The sequence below is a fragment of the Platichthys flesus genome, chromosome 3 (genome assembly GCF_949316205.1).
Source record: "Platichthys flesus chromosome 3, fPlaFle2.1, whole genome shotgun sequence".
NCBI classification, from domain to species: Eukaryota; Metazoa; Chordata; class Actinopteri; order Pleuronectiformes; family Pleuronectidae; genus Platichthys; species Platichthys flesus.
Genome location: NC_084947.1, coordinates 23,038,700 through 23,052,605, shown reverse-complemented (window position 1 = coordinate 23,052,605; position 13,906 = coordinate 23,038,700). Strand labels below are relative to the sequence as shown.

Below are 13,906 nucleotides of genomic sequence, written 5' to 3'. Positions count from 1 at the left end.
TTACATATTATGCAACCATTCATTCCTCTACCGCAAAACTATTTTAGTATGTTTTCACCCTGTCTGATGCGCTCTATTTTACATGTCCCAATCTGTGTTGGCGTCTCCCAGAAGGATGCTACTTTTTATCAGGCTGACAGACAGGCCAGTGTACGCTGATGAGAAGGAGGAAATTAGATCTATTAGGCTGTGACCAATTACTTTTAAACAGACATGTACATTAAGTGACTCTGGCTACTCAAATTATTTCTCTTTACATCCCCTCTCTGTTCATGACTTTTTACACCATTGGTGTGGTTATACTTGCTAGCATATTGCATATAAGTGTCTGTGTAGTCGGATGACTTGATAAGCCTGAATTCCGCATATCTCAAGTACATCTCTCATGAATGATGCAGTGGCTTCCAAAAAGAACATTTTCATCAAAAGTGTTCAGCTCAAACAACATCGAGGCTGCTGGAGATCCATTTCCACTTAATCATTATTGCTCTACTGAAATCTTTTCCAAAATAGCGTTGTTAGAATGTCTAACTGAACACATAAAGTGAAGATGAATGGATGAAGGGATTAAAGGGATTGTTCACAGAAAAATGTCAATTTACTCATTATCTACTCTCCACTAGGCTGGAGGGGTGGGTGAAGTGTTTGAGTCCACAAAACACTATAGGAGTTTCTGGAGTAAACAGTGTGTAGCACCAAAAGTGACCTCTTCTTCAGACGCAATAAAACACAACATGCCTCCATACTGCTCGTGTGGTGTAATCCAAGTGTCTGAAAACCCCGACATTCCTCTTCAACTTGAAACAGCATCTTTTCACAATGGTTTTTAGCTTAGAAGTCACAAACAGGCACCCCGAGCATGCCCTTGGTCGAGAGTGTGTGCGGTGTTCCGAGGTGGCTGAGTGTACGTGAACGTGCCTCAGAGGAGGGTATCATTGAACATCCCATAACATGGTGTAAATCACACTGTTCCGAGTCAAATTTGAATGGCAGGTCTTGGATGACACCACAGAAGCAGTATGGAGGCATGTTGGTTTTTTTCTGTTGTTTTATTACGTCTTTAGAAGGACTCACCATTGACTTCAATTGTATTGGATTTGGCTGGAACGCTCTTTACCCCTGAGACTCCAGAAGTGTTTTGTGGACTCAGAAACTTCAACCAAAACTCCATCGGCATAGTGAGTAGATAATGGGTGAATTTAAATTGTTCGGTGAACTATCCCTTAAAGTGTTTCAAGTGCAGGTACTTTTTGGTAGTATTTTTGAGTTCTGCAAAAGGGAAATCTTCTTTTGCTCGGATTTGAAATTCCTCTCCTCTCTTCTCCAATCTGTGGTCTTTTCACAGGAATATCACGCCCAGCTGGAAGAGATGAGAGTCTCTATCAGACAGCTGGAGGAGGACCTGTCGGCCGCCCGTCGTCGCAGCGACCTGTATGAGGCGGAGCTGAAAGAGTCCCGACAGTCCAGCGAGGAGCTGAAGAGGAAGGCTGCAGACTACCAGCACAGGATGCAGAAGGTCTACGCTGTAACGAAAGCTGTTAATGATTCTCACAGTTATATGGGAACAAGCTCTGGTTCATTTGCCATAAGCTGAACATTTACATATGCAACGTACTGCTATAAGAATATTCAACTAACCTGTAGTCATGATGATGTTTTAACTTATAGACTACTAGTCTACTTGCCATGATCATTTCAGGAAGGGGTCTCACTGGTCTTCCTGTATCTTTACAGGTTAAAGAGCAGGGCAGAACTGAGGTAGAGGATGTGCTCACCAAGCTGGAGAAGGTAGTTTCTGACGTTCATTTGATTGGAATAAGATTTTTTTTTGTGAGGATGGCAAAAATACATAGGACACTGACAAGTTGCATTAACCAATGATGAACATTCAGTGTCACTTACCATTAAAATGTACATGTACTGTGTTTTTCTCATTTAGGCCAATGTTGAGCAACAGACAAAGATCCACGATCTTCAAGAGAAGCTCACCAAGGTAGAATAATTTCACTGGGAAGATTACTGAATAATTTATGCAAGCTTGTGCTCCCAGAAGCAAGAGATCAAACAGCATTTTACACTTTATGATGAGTGTATCAACTCCATCTTCACCCTCACTGACCTCCTTTTTTCTCTCTCTTTCTGATTTGGGGTGTGGACCAAGAACAATCAAGCTGTCTCAGAAATTAGACTTACTGTTTAATTACTGGCGTAAAGCAGTTTTTTTCTCATTCAAAAAGATAATTTCAGCCTAATTCTCCTTTTCCAAGAAATTTATATTTAAAAATACCATCAATTCTGCCAAGAATACATGAGACTGATTTAAGACTGGCTGAGCCACATTTGGGTTTGATCTTCTTTGGCTAAATGCAAACTTCAGAAATAATCAGAAGCATAAGACTTTCATAATAGTTGTGTTTAGTAGTTTGTTTACAAGTAAGCAGCAAATGAGCAAATGAAGAATGAGCAGTTATTTCTTACACTCCTTAGCTTTATCAACAACTATAATAAAAAGTATTATCCAGTGTTGTTTGGGGTATGCAAGTGGTGTAGCTGCATATACTGTATATCTGATAAATTCTATTAAGCACAATCAATATTCCCATCCGGTGAAGATCAAGTTTTTAAACATGTAACAGTAATGTGTCTCCTTTTGACCAATCCCGAGAAGCCATTAGGAACTATAGGAATTTCATCTTCTGATCAAGGAGCTGTGAAATTATCACTGCCAATTGGATTTCAGGATGTCAGTGGTCCAGTTTGATATGTTTGCGGAGACGGGGCCACATTAACATATGAATCGATCTCAGTTGTAAAATGAGGAATAATGTGTAGAGTTACATTTAAGCCATTTTATGGCCAAGAGGGGAATGTTTGAAAGAAGAGTTTAAGGAGGGGTAATTAGCTGCTGGAGTGGACTGTAAACAACACAAGGTTGATATCAACTTTCTCTTGAAGTTTCTGTACATAACATGCACAGACACAAACGTTGTGATTTTTCTCTTATCATCTAGGCCTTGAAAGCCAGTGGTGAGGCTACAGACCTCCTTCAGAGTATGAGACTGGCCAAAGAGCGCATGGAACGAGATCTGGAGAGGTTCCAGAACAAGGAAGACTCCAGTGACAGCCTGCGTAGACGCCTCCGTGAGACCGAGGTACATCCACAACTCAGTCATACACAGTACACAAACACACAGCCTTGCATATATACAGTATGTTTTGCCCCCCTTCCAGTTTGTTTGTGTTGTATCATTATTCTTTGTATCATGTCATTTGTTGATGTGCAGCATCAACAAATAACTTTGTTGAACTTGTCACATAAATAAATTATCTGTATTTTATCTGCTCAGCACAAAGAGCCTATGTGTTCATTTCTAACCATGATTTCTTTTGCACCTTTCATAGAGCACTGTTGTCAGGGTTGATCATAACTTAAAAAGCAAATTCACTTGTGTTCATGGGAGTTTTGTATGTTCTGGTTGGTGACACTACCTCAAGGGAACACTGGGTACACCTAAAGACAGTGACTAAGTTTACAAGGACACCAATATTCTGACTATTGACCTTATTCAGAATAAGACATTATTTCAGTTAGGAGTTGCTAATAGAATATTCCATTCATATTCCCTTTTCCATGGGACAGAGCATAGTCTGATTATGACTTGCATCTCTGCATCAGTTTTACAATAAAACCTCAACATGAAATACTTAAATATACGATACTACCAGATACCAAAAGATACAACTTCTCATGGGTTATCAAGCAGTTGGTATTTGGAGGTTGTTTAATGCTGTGAGAACTTCAATAGGACTACAAAATGTGACGAAGGTCGAAATGCTACACTTTACATGGTAGTGTCTTATTCAGACTTTTTGCTTAATCAGGTTAATATTGGAATACTAGTGTCCATGTAAATGCAGGCACTGATGTCCCCCAGCACAACAAGCAGTCCTAGTCTCAGACTTTCACCCATATCCAAGCAGACAGAACGTATGTTCAGTTAGAATGGAAAACATGGGAACAAAGAAGGAATGGCCATGAATGTCTCTTAAGACACCAAAGTGTGGAGGACTGCAGATAACAATAGGACTTTCAACATCTTCACCATTGTCTCAGAAGTACTCAGAACCATTCAAAAGCATTAAAATGGTCAATATTTATATAGCGCTTTTCCTGTCTTATCCTCATTCTCATACATATTGATACAGTGCTTCTATATGCAGTGCTTTTCCTATAACAATACATTCATACACTGTCAGCACAGCCATCAGGTGCAATTTGGGTTACAGTATATTGACCTTGGACCCTTTGGAATGCAGACTGGAGGAACCAGAATACAACCCATCTTTTTAGCCGCCGATTACCATGGTGGCATGGTGTTGTAGTAAACAAGTATTTACTCATGTTAAACTTTCAAAGTTCTTATCTTTCATTTGTTTTAATAAAATTCTGCAATGTAAACTACATACACGGATGAATATTGTTAAAATTGTATGCAGTCTCTGTAGTTACCTACAGATTAAACACAATGTTTAAGGGGATCTTATGAGTTCTTCTAAAATAACACTGCACAATGAGCTCCAGATTAGGAAATGTGGTAATAAGAATATGTTCATTCAGACAGGAGAGTGAACGGAAAAAATATATGCAAGTGGTCAAAGTTACACGGCTCCTACAATCTCTCACACCATCACGCATGGATGCAAATGGGCTCTTTGGAACCATTGTGAGGGATTTAGAATACTGAGATATAAACATTGCAGAGGTGGATGCTCTAACAAGCCAAATGGATCCGGCTGCTACAGGGGATCATCAGTTCTTCCTTGAGGCAGAAACTTTAAGTCAATTAGCATTCCCACTAAATGTGTTTGATGTCCAAATAGCAGAAAGTACTTCTCAGGACTGTGGATCTTCTGACCTGAGGTTGCATTTATTAAGAAACCTAAAGAAATATCCGATAGGTCACATTAACCCTGTGTTTGTGTGTGTGTCTTTTTATTACTGTTATCCATTGTGTGCAGGATGGCAGGAAGACTCTTGAGAACCAGGTGAAGAGACTGGAGATTGTTGAGCGCCGAGAGACTAAATTGAAAGATGAAATCCAGAGCAAGGCCCAGCAGATTCAGCAGATGGCAGATAAGATTCTGGTATAACCCACCTTTCATCCTCTGTGCACAGCTAAAATAAACAGCAGAGGTATAAACACAGCTAATTGTCATCATAGCAGGGGGAGTGCTGTTTTGTTGAATAGTTCAAAAAAATATATATTAAGATTCGTTTATTTATACCAAACACATGCTGGTGTTAGGTTTTTTCTTTTTTTTTCTTTTATCTTGTTTTCTCAGGCAGTATCATTGAGATTATTTCTTGAAGACAAGGGACATATGTATTTATTATTGAATTATTCATTAAATCACCTTCTTTTAACCACTAATATCTTATATCTAATATGAAAAAACACCTGTGCGATTGGAAGGCATTTTAATTTATTTTTGGCTCCATTACAATCAAAACACCCTCATTTAAGTGTATTTTTAAAGATGATGAGGCACATTAAGTCTATCTGATCACAAATTTCCCGGGGGGCGGTTGTTTGGGTTACATTCAGCCTTTAGGCATGTGAGTGCTCATCTTCAATATGCAGTGTCTAACTAAATTAAATGTTTTTATTTTGTGCAGGAGCTGGAGGAGAATCTGCGAGAGACTCATTCCACAGCCCAGCGGCTGGAGACTCATCTGAAGCAAAAGGAGCAGCTCTATGAAGACAAGATAAAGGTAACATGTCAGAACACAAACTAACTCACACACGTGTCACGAGAGTTGGGTGCAATGTGAAACATCAGACAGGTGAAATTACAGGAAGCGCACTGTGCTATGTTTAGTGGTCAACCTTCAGCTGGTTTGCGTTGTGTCTGTCCTCTTCACACCAACCTATGTCCTGTGAAGTGATATTCTGGTTCTGGTTATGTGGGCTGCCTGGCACTGAGCAGGTGCTGGAAACCCAGATGAAGGCGGACATGGCCGATAAGGAGATGCTGGAGTCCAGTCAGAGCAGATATGAGGAGGAGGTGCGGGAAAAGTGCAGCATCATCGGTGACCAGAAGGCGGTAAGAACTGACCAGCTTGGCAGTGACACTATTTAAGGCATATTTTACCATTTATCACACTGACACAGATTTTCTTGTTTGGAATAACCTGGGTAGGTCAAAGTCGAGAACCCAGTAGTGAGCCTGAACCTGAGCCTGATTCAACCAAGTGATGTGAAGATCCGACTGAATGTTTAATTAAGCCACAAGTTATCGTCTCTATCATTTCTATTCAGACCATAAACGCTATGGACTCCAAGATGAACAGCCTGGAGCAGAGAATTGCTGAGCTGTCTGAGGCAAACAAACTGGCAGCCAACAGCAGTATCTACACACAGAAAAACATGTAAGTACTGATACACAAAACACTGTTTTTCCATCCAACAATAGATTAAAAGCATTGAAAAACTCTCATTAAATACACTATTGTGAATTCAAGGAAAAGCCTTCTATTGTTGTCACAAATATAATATCTGCTTCAACCGTAATGCTGTTATAAGATGAACAAAAGGAGCACATATGAATGTGGCTAGTACCAAATAATATCTGGAAGGTTTGCCGTTATCCAGGAAGTTTTGCATGTTCATGTGTGATGTTGTTTTCAGGAAAGCCCAGGAGGAGATGATTTCAGAGCTTCGCCAGCAGAAATTCTATTTGGAGTCTCAGGCTGGGAAGTTGGAGGCCCAGAATGCCAAACTGGAAGAGCATCTAGAGAAAATGAGTCAGCAGGAGCAAAGCAATAAGAGCCGTGTGCTGGAGCAGGAAACCAGGCTCAGAGAGGTGAGAAGATATTAAAGGGGTCGGGGCAGAAGGCAGGGTTAGTGAAGTGAGATTTGTGGGTTGATAGATTATTAGATACAAGTTTTTCCATAAAAGTAACACACAGTCAAACGTTCAGTCAAGCGGTCACCTCTGTGCGAGAACCAGTTTCAATACCAAGTCATTTTTCAGCTGTTTTGAAATAATCTACACAATCAAACTTTGTTTATCTGAAGTTTTCCACTGTTCAAATCACCAACCAACATCTGGCTTTTTCTGCACCGGATACAGTCAGCATTCCCTCCTGGGTCAATTGACTCTTCACTAGACAGTAGGGTTTTATCGGTTACAGCTCCCGTCAGCTGTGAGGGACTATGACACACTTCTCTTCTTTATTTTGTCAGTCTAGATGTTGACCCTGCACCTTTTCCTGTGCAACTTGTTGTTTTTGTTATATCTTTTTTATATCTTGTACTTATTGTTTTTTATACCTTAGACACAGTATGCAACAGCAATTTTTTCTTTGAATCATGTGAAAAGCAACACTGGCACGACAGCGAGGTGAGAGTGCTTCTCAGCTTCAGACGTTGAAGATGACTCACTGGGGGGGGAAACTGAAACGCAAACTCCTCTACTTGCAATGGGAAAGATTCAGTTTCCTTCAAGTGACCCCACTGTATATAAATATACATATTTCATAGTTTACTAATCCTAGCATTGAGGTCTGAATCTCTTGTATTCACCAACTTACTTGTTCCAAATTATTCAGATGTGTCGTTATAATTGTGTAGTAGAGGGAAAAATCATATTGTTTAAAATTCAATAACAATGAATCAAGGTGGAGCCCGACACAGTGAGGTGTCAGGTTTAATGCCCTCTCATCCCTGCAGTTGAGTCATGTCACCATGTTTCTCTCACTGCTCCTTTGGATGAATCCCCTCCTCCTGCTCCCTGATCCTGAATGGCCTCCTTCCTGTCGGTCCTTGTAGATCGGGCTGGAGCACGAGGAACAGAAGCTGGAGATAAAGCGCCAAGTGTCGGAGCTGACCCTGTCGCTGCAAGAGCGCGAGTCCCAGATCAGCAACCTGCAGGCAGCTCGCCGTGCTGTGGAGAACCAACTGCAGCACGCCAAGACTGAGCTGGAGGAGACCACTGCAGAGGCTGAGGAGGAGATCACTGTGCTCAGAGTGAGAGACAGAGGAAGTAGAGGAGTGATGAACATGATGTCTCATCAGATGTTACTTAATTCACTGAAATCTGTCCCCCTCTGTCTTGTCAATTAGGCCCACAGGGATGAGATACAACGCAAGTTTGATACCTTGAGAGACAGTTGTGCGGTAAGATGCTCACCTACGCGCTCACGCTTTTTTCGCTATTTCATTTTTCCAGGAATAGATATTTCTGGTGACATTGTGCGTCAGCAGAAGCTTCACACATCCGAACTAACAACCAAGAGTTGACACTCACAAGGTTTTTCTGATATCTTGTGTTAAGTTCCCCTGTACTTCCATTTATCACACTCATCATCCTTATTTACTTGTTTGGAAGTGTATTATTTACTCAAACTGTCAACACCTTTGGGCTCCACGCTATTGTTTTAGAACTCTCCCAAATTAGTGATAGATTAATTCTCAAATGAGCAATTTGTTTTCACCAGATCAGCTGGAACAGTAACAGGGAGATAGCGGCTGTTATCCCAGCATCATGGTTGATGAGGCATCATGGAGAATTTTGTATTCATCTGCGCCAACTATTCTGTAGCCAGGGGCATTTTGTTTTCTGTCCATCTAATCCAGTCTCATGAGCATGATATCTCAAGAACGCCTCAAGGATCTTTCACAGAGCATATTTTGGCCTGGTGAACAGGATATCTCTTCATGGTGTCACCTACTCAACTTGACCTGAAAACCCTGTGGACTAGTTTGTCATTGTCTTCCCTACTTATATACCCATATCATGTAAATCTTCTTGTTACCATAGCTTCTGATAATGAGGCATCATGTGAGGTCAACCAAATAATGATGCGTGACGAAACCAATCAAAAGTAGCTGCATCTTTATAAAGCAAGCTGTGTTCTTCACCTTTTTAAGTTCTTGTCCCGATCTTACAGTTAATAAGAAGTTGTTTATTCATTTATCTTATAGACATTAAGGGCGGCTGTTAAGTATGTTTGAATCCCAAAGCTTTGCCCTTCTTTAAGTATCTTTTTTTGACATCTTTTTTAATAATACATAATGTCATAAAGTATAGGATGGTGTCACTGTGGAGCCCTGATTGTCCCATTACCCTTGAGAAACAGACTTTGTCTCATTTGAGTGCTTTTAAATGAATATATCTTTAATAAACACCGAAGCCACCATGATCTCTCTTTATCCCAATGCCCTTGTTTCGAGATCCACCCACTCACAAACTGTTTAGAGAGCACTGTCCATAGATCCAGCTGGCCAGTGTCCAGGCCAACGCAGCCAGTTTCTGCAGCGAGCAAATCTTGAAATTTCACTCTGTTTTTTGCACTGCTCCTGTAAGACTTGCAACATTGGTCTGTCTGTTGGTCTGTCCGTTGTACATTGTGGACAGACCAACAGAGAGACTACAGGGAAATTTGTGGAACCACATTTATTTGGCTGCACTACTTAAGACATTAGAAACACTTGAGTTATAGAGAATAACATGCACCATGCTGGAGGAGCAGGTTCTCGAGCTGGAGACCCTGAGTATTATCGTTAAGACTGTTCACCTTGGTAATATTTGTAGTTTTTTTTAATCACTATTATTTCTATTATTCAAATTTTGAATAGAGGATGTTTTTACAATTAATGGGCATTGGCCCTGCAAAGTCCAAGAGTGTTTGAAACACATTGGTGTTATGAGTCATGTTCAACCCTTTTATGTGGATTTTTATATAATTTGGTAATTTATGTGATATTAAAACCAGCATTAATATATAATATGTCCGGTTGTTTTAAACCATTGCAATATTCAATATAAAGCACTCCTCTTGGACCGGACTAGCATTTCCTCATGGTTATTTCATCTAAACTAAAAAATTATTGCAAATTTCACAGTAGAATGAAGTTGTATCCAAGTAGTAGTATCCAGATTCCAAAGAATGGACTAAAAGTGGTTCCATTTAGAAACCGTTTGTAAACCACCATCTGGTGACTTCACTCTCCACTGCATTGGTGCCGCTGAGTCTGTTTGATAGAGAGAGCAGATGTTCCTCTGTATTTTGTGCCATGGGTGTACAGTAAATGTTACATTAGTGTTAGTCAAGGGAATTGCAGGACTGATTTACTGGCTCTCTAACTAGAGTTTATGTTTGATGTACACCCACAGCCCTGACAAATGGTATGATGCTGTTTGTATTCAGCAGTTTTGAGGATGCAAAGCTCTGGGAGTGAGTTGCTCTATAGATCAGGATGAGCGGTGAGGAGAGTAAATACAGAGGCTTGCCAGATCACCACTTGATCCACTCCTTCGCTGACTGCCCCGCCCCACCTCAAGTATTTAGTTGCTACTGTCAGTCCCCGGGCTCGGGGGAGCAGAAGCACTGAGTCAGTACAGAACAGACAGCTAATTTATGTACTTAAAAGCTTTGCCTCTTTTCCGCACCACCTTGAGTTCTGCGTGGTACACATGTTCTCATGAGAGCTGAGAATCAGGGGCTCTTACCTGGCAGCCTCATCAGCCTCTAACCCCCCTCTCCCTACAGCGTGCACAGTGCCCATGGCTGATTAACGGAACACACTGGTGCTGATGAAATGATTAACTGGCTCCATCCTCCGATTCCTGAATCCTGAGTTAGAAACAAGTAGTAGAGAGAAGTGTATAATACAGATGGTATTATACACCATCTGTAGGATTCTTCTCCTAGATTATTTTAAACACTTCATGTGTCAAATAGGTGAAGGCTTAGAAAACTAATGTGGAGGTGGTTTCCTTTACCAAAGCTGAGCTTATTCACCCTTTTATTTGCAGATGAATTAATCCAACTTTCAGGCGCCTTTATGAACCACAGTTATAATTAATGTCAAAACAGTCATATTTGTTCAGGGCTTTGAATTAGTTTACAGCCAATATAGAGGAAAATTAAGAAAATGTATGTTATGATCAATTGATCAATAGTTGTTTGTCACCTGGTTGATTCTGTATATTTGTATTGCAGAATGGGTTCCCTGTATACCGTGCTCTCTTTAAACTTGCATGCCCTGGTTACTCTCTGTAGGTGATCACAGATCTGGAGGAGCAGCTGACCACACTCACTCAGGAAAACGCTGAGCTGAACCGTCAGAACTTCTACTTGTCCAAGCAGCTGGACGAGGCCTCGGATGAGAGAGAAGACCGCCTGCAGCTCAGCCAGGACGTGGACAGACTTCGTCGGGAAGTGGCCGACCGCGAGATGCACCTGAACAACCAGAAACAGGTACCTGGCAGCTGGCGGTCCAGTTCTGTGAATCATCCAATATTGGTATGCCATGTTGATTTGTGGGTAGAACAGGCTGATACTCGCCTCTTAAATATCGGCCCATACTGTGGTCAAACTCTAGAGTTGAAAAACAAGCTGCAGTTTCTTTGATTTAACTCATAGTATCACTGGAGCTCCAGTAAAGAATAACATTTGATCACTGGTGGTGATATAGAACAATGCTGTGCAAGAGTACAGAGATGTTAACAGTACAGGTTTCAAAATGATTTTCACGACCTTTGTTAGACTATTTGTCTGCAAGAAAACCGCACAGGGCACCTCTAAAGAGATTGTCAAATAACATTCATTATCATATTTTGGGTACATTGCTCCTTACTGCTCCTTAATGCAATTATTTATGTTGGTGTTATTATCCATTGCCCTGATTTATATGTGAAATCTGCTGTTCTCCATCCATTCACTCTGTTGAGCACCTTGGACGGAATGCCCCTCCCAAGTAAACACACACACAATCACAACACAACAGCTGACTTTCCAACCCAGTCACAACTCAGGAAACATGACACCAGTATATCCACCAGTTTTCAAATTTCTGTATGAACTTGCCAAAAATAGCAGCTGTCATCGGTTGAATATTTGAAAAAAAAAGAAAAACCCAGCAGTTGCAGTTTTCTTTCTAAGACAGATGTACTCCTTCCTCTTGTTCCGCTCACTGTCCCTCTGCCCACTTCCCACTCCCAGTTGGTCCGTCAGACACCAGTTTGACAGGTGACCCAGACATCTCTCCCAGCCCTGACAGTGTTAAGTGTAAATCAGGCAGCAGAAACCCTGGGAATATTTCAGTATTGTTATGTGCTGTATTCTGGATGCAGGGGGAGAGAGTGCGAGCGAGGAGGCTGTGTGATGTGTGCGCTGCCCCCGTGGGAGGATATGTGTGTGGGTGTCCAGCAGCGCTCTCGGTCCTGATGGTTGTGTAACCACCGATGGAAGTCATAGACGAGGGATGGGGTGGTGTGTGGGAGGGATGTGTCATCCCCATCACTCCCAGGTCGTGTCAGCTGTGGAAGCGTTGGACTTCAGAGGGCTGCAGTACCAGCACAGGCTATATGTGTCTCCCAGTGCTTTGTCTAAAGCAGTGCGTTGTAAGACACGAACACAGGGCTTTGTGTAAGCCCCCGTGAATAACACAGAAAAATGTTGTGTCAAAACATATCATGTAAATAATCCTACAGCAGCACTGGTACTGGATTTGAAGTCTTTTTTAATTGCAGTGTTGTGATTGATACAACAGGTGGAAGTCCACACTACACAAATCCCATAAATATTAACCTAAATCTAAAAATGTGTGTTTTAGATGTGGTATAATGGAGGGCTCATTTTTACATTGTTCATGGTCATGTACAAAGATAAATATATTGTGGCACGACTTCAGCGACATCAGGACAAAACTTAAAAAATTGGACTTTCCAGTGGATCTGCTTATTAAGAAATGTAACCACCTCCATCTTTCCAAATCTAAAGGTTATTTTAAATGAATAGCTGAAGAAAAATCACTATAAAATAAATAAAATAACCATAATATCTTTCTTAAAATGTGGCCTCCCTGTTTGAGCTGTATTGACACATTGCCAGTGCCTGTATCAGATCATCTGATATAAATGTTAACAAAATGTATACATCAGTGGTTTTCAGAGTAAACTTTGATTGCTTACATTGCCACCTGTTCATTTACTAATGTTGGAGCCATTCATACATATATATATATATATATATACATATATATTATTATGTTTATTTTATTTTTATTTATTTAACATCTACCTCTTCCTTTTGTGTGACCGTCCTGTTTTTGTTTGTACGTGGGTGGGTCAGGGAGGGGATCTGCCGCTTTGTTTTGTGTGTTTTGTCTGTCTTGATAAACACAAAATTTGATATTAAAAGTTTCCAAGTAGGTCTTTTGAGAACAGGGGTTCTTAATAGTTCATCAACAGTTCTAATCTGGTGAACTACACTTCTCTCTTTCTCTCCTTTATAAAGCTGCAATCTTTTCTGAGAAGTATTGACTGCAGCTTGTGCAGCTGTGCCCTTTACACACTTTTGCTTTCAACCAGAGAAGAATTTCTCATCTCAATCATTTTTTGCACCAGAACCTTGAGACACTGAAGACCACCTGCACCATGCTGGAGGAGCAGGTTCTCGAGCTGGAGACCCTGAACGATGAGCTGCTGGAGAAGGAGAGACAGTGGGAGGCCTGGAGGGCGACACTGGAGGAGGAGAAGAACCAGGCTGAGAGGAGGACCAGGGACATCCAGAGACTGCTGGACATAGAGAAACAGAACAGGTGATGAACATTCACATGTATGTACAACATCAACATAACATTTCTGTGGACATATATTGACTGAAGTGACCTTTAATATCTGCAAAGACATTTAACATTTTGAATAAATGGTCACAGTATCAGTTTATTTATGATTTATATAGAAAACTGTTTTTGATTTGAATGTTTCTGTTGGATCTGGATCCCTCTGCCTACACACTGAATACAACAGGTTGGCCGTATTCACTGGGGTTTATCAGAAGGTATTCTGGGAAATACATAAAATTATATTTTGAGTTTGTGTAGGCAGGGCACTG

General features: G+C 40.9%; 1 protein-coding gene across 1 annotated transcript in view; it reads left to right on the top strand.

Moving 5' to 3' along the window:
- LOC133950663 (citron Rho-interacting kinase) overlaps positions 1 to 13,906 on the top strand; it is a 43,446-nt gene that overhangs the window by 14,769 nt on the left and 14,771 nt on the right. Inside the window, exons 5-17 of the mRNA XM_062384742.1 lie at positions 1,346 to 1,516; positions 1,735 to 1,788; positions 1,940 to 1,993; positions 3,012 to 3,152; positions 5,020 to 5,145; positions 5,678 to 5,773; positions 5,989 to 6,105; positions 6,321 to 6,430; positions 6,690 to 6,864; positions 7,833 to 8,030; positions 8,127 to 8,180; positions 11,069 to 11,266; positions 13,417 to 13,610. Coding sequence (XP_062240726.1) covers positions 1,346 to 1,516; positions 1,735 to 1,788; positions 1,940 to 1,993; positions 3,012 to 3,152; positions 5,020 to 5,145; positions 5,678 to 5,773; positions 5,989 to 6,105; positions 6,321 to 6,430; positions 6,690 to 6,864; positions 7,833 to 8,030; positions 8,127 to 8,180; positions 11,069 to 11,266; positions 13,417 to 13,610 — 1,688 coding nt within the window. The remainder of the gene's footprint in view (positions 1 to 1,345; positions 1,517 to 1,734; positions 1,789 to 1,939; positions 1,994 to 3,011; positions 3,153 to 5,019; positions 5,146 to 5,677; positions 5,774 to 5,988; positions 6,106 to 6,320; positions 6,431 to 6,689; positions 6,865 to 7,832; positions 8,031 to 8,126; positions 8,181 to 11,068; positions 11,267 to 13,416; positions 13,611 to 13,906) is intronic.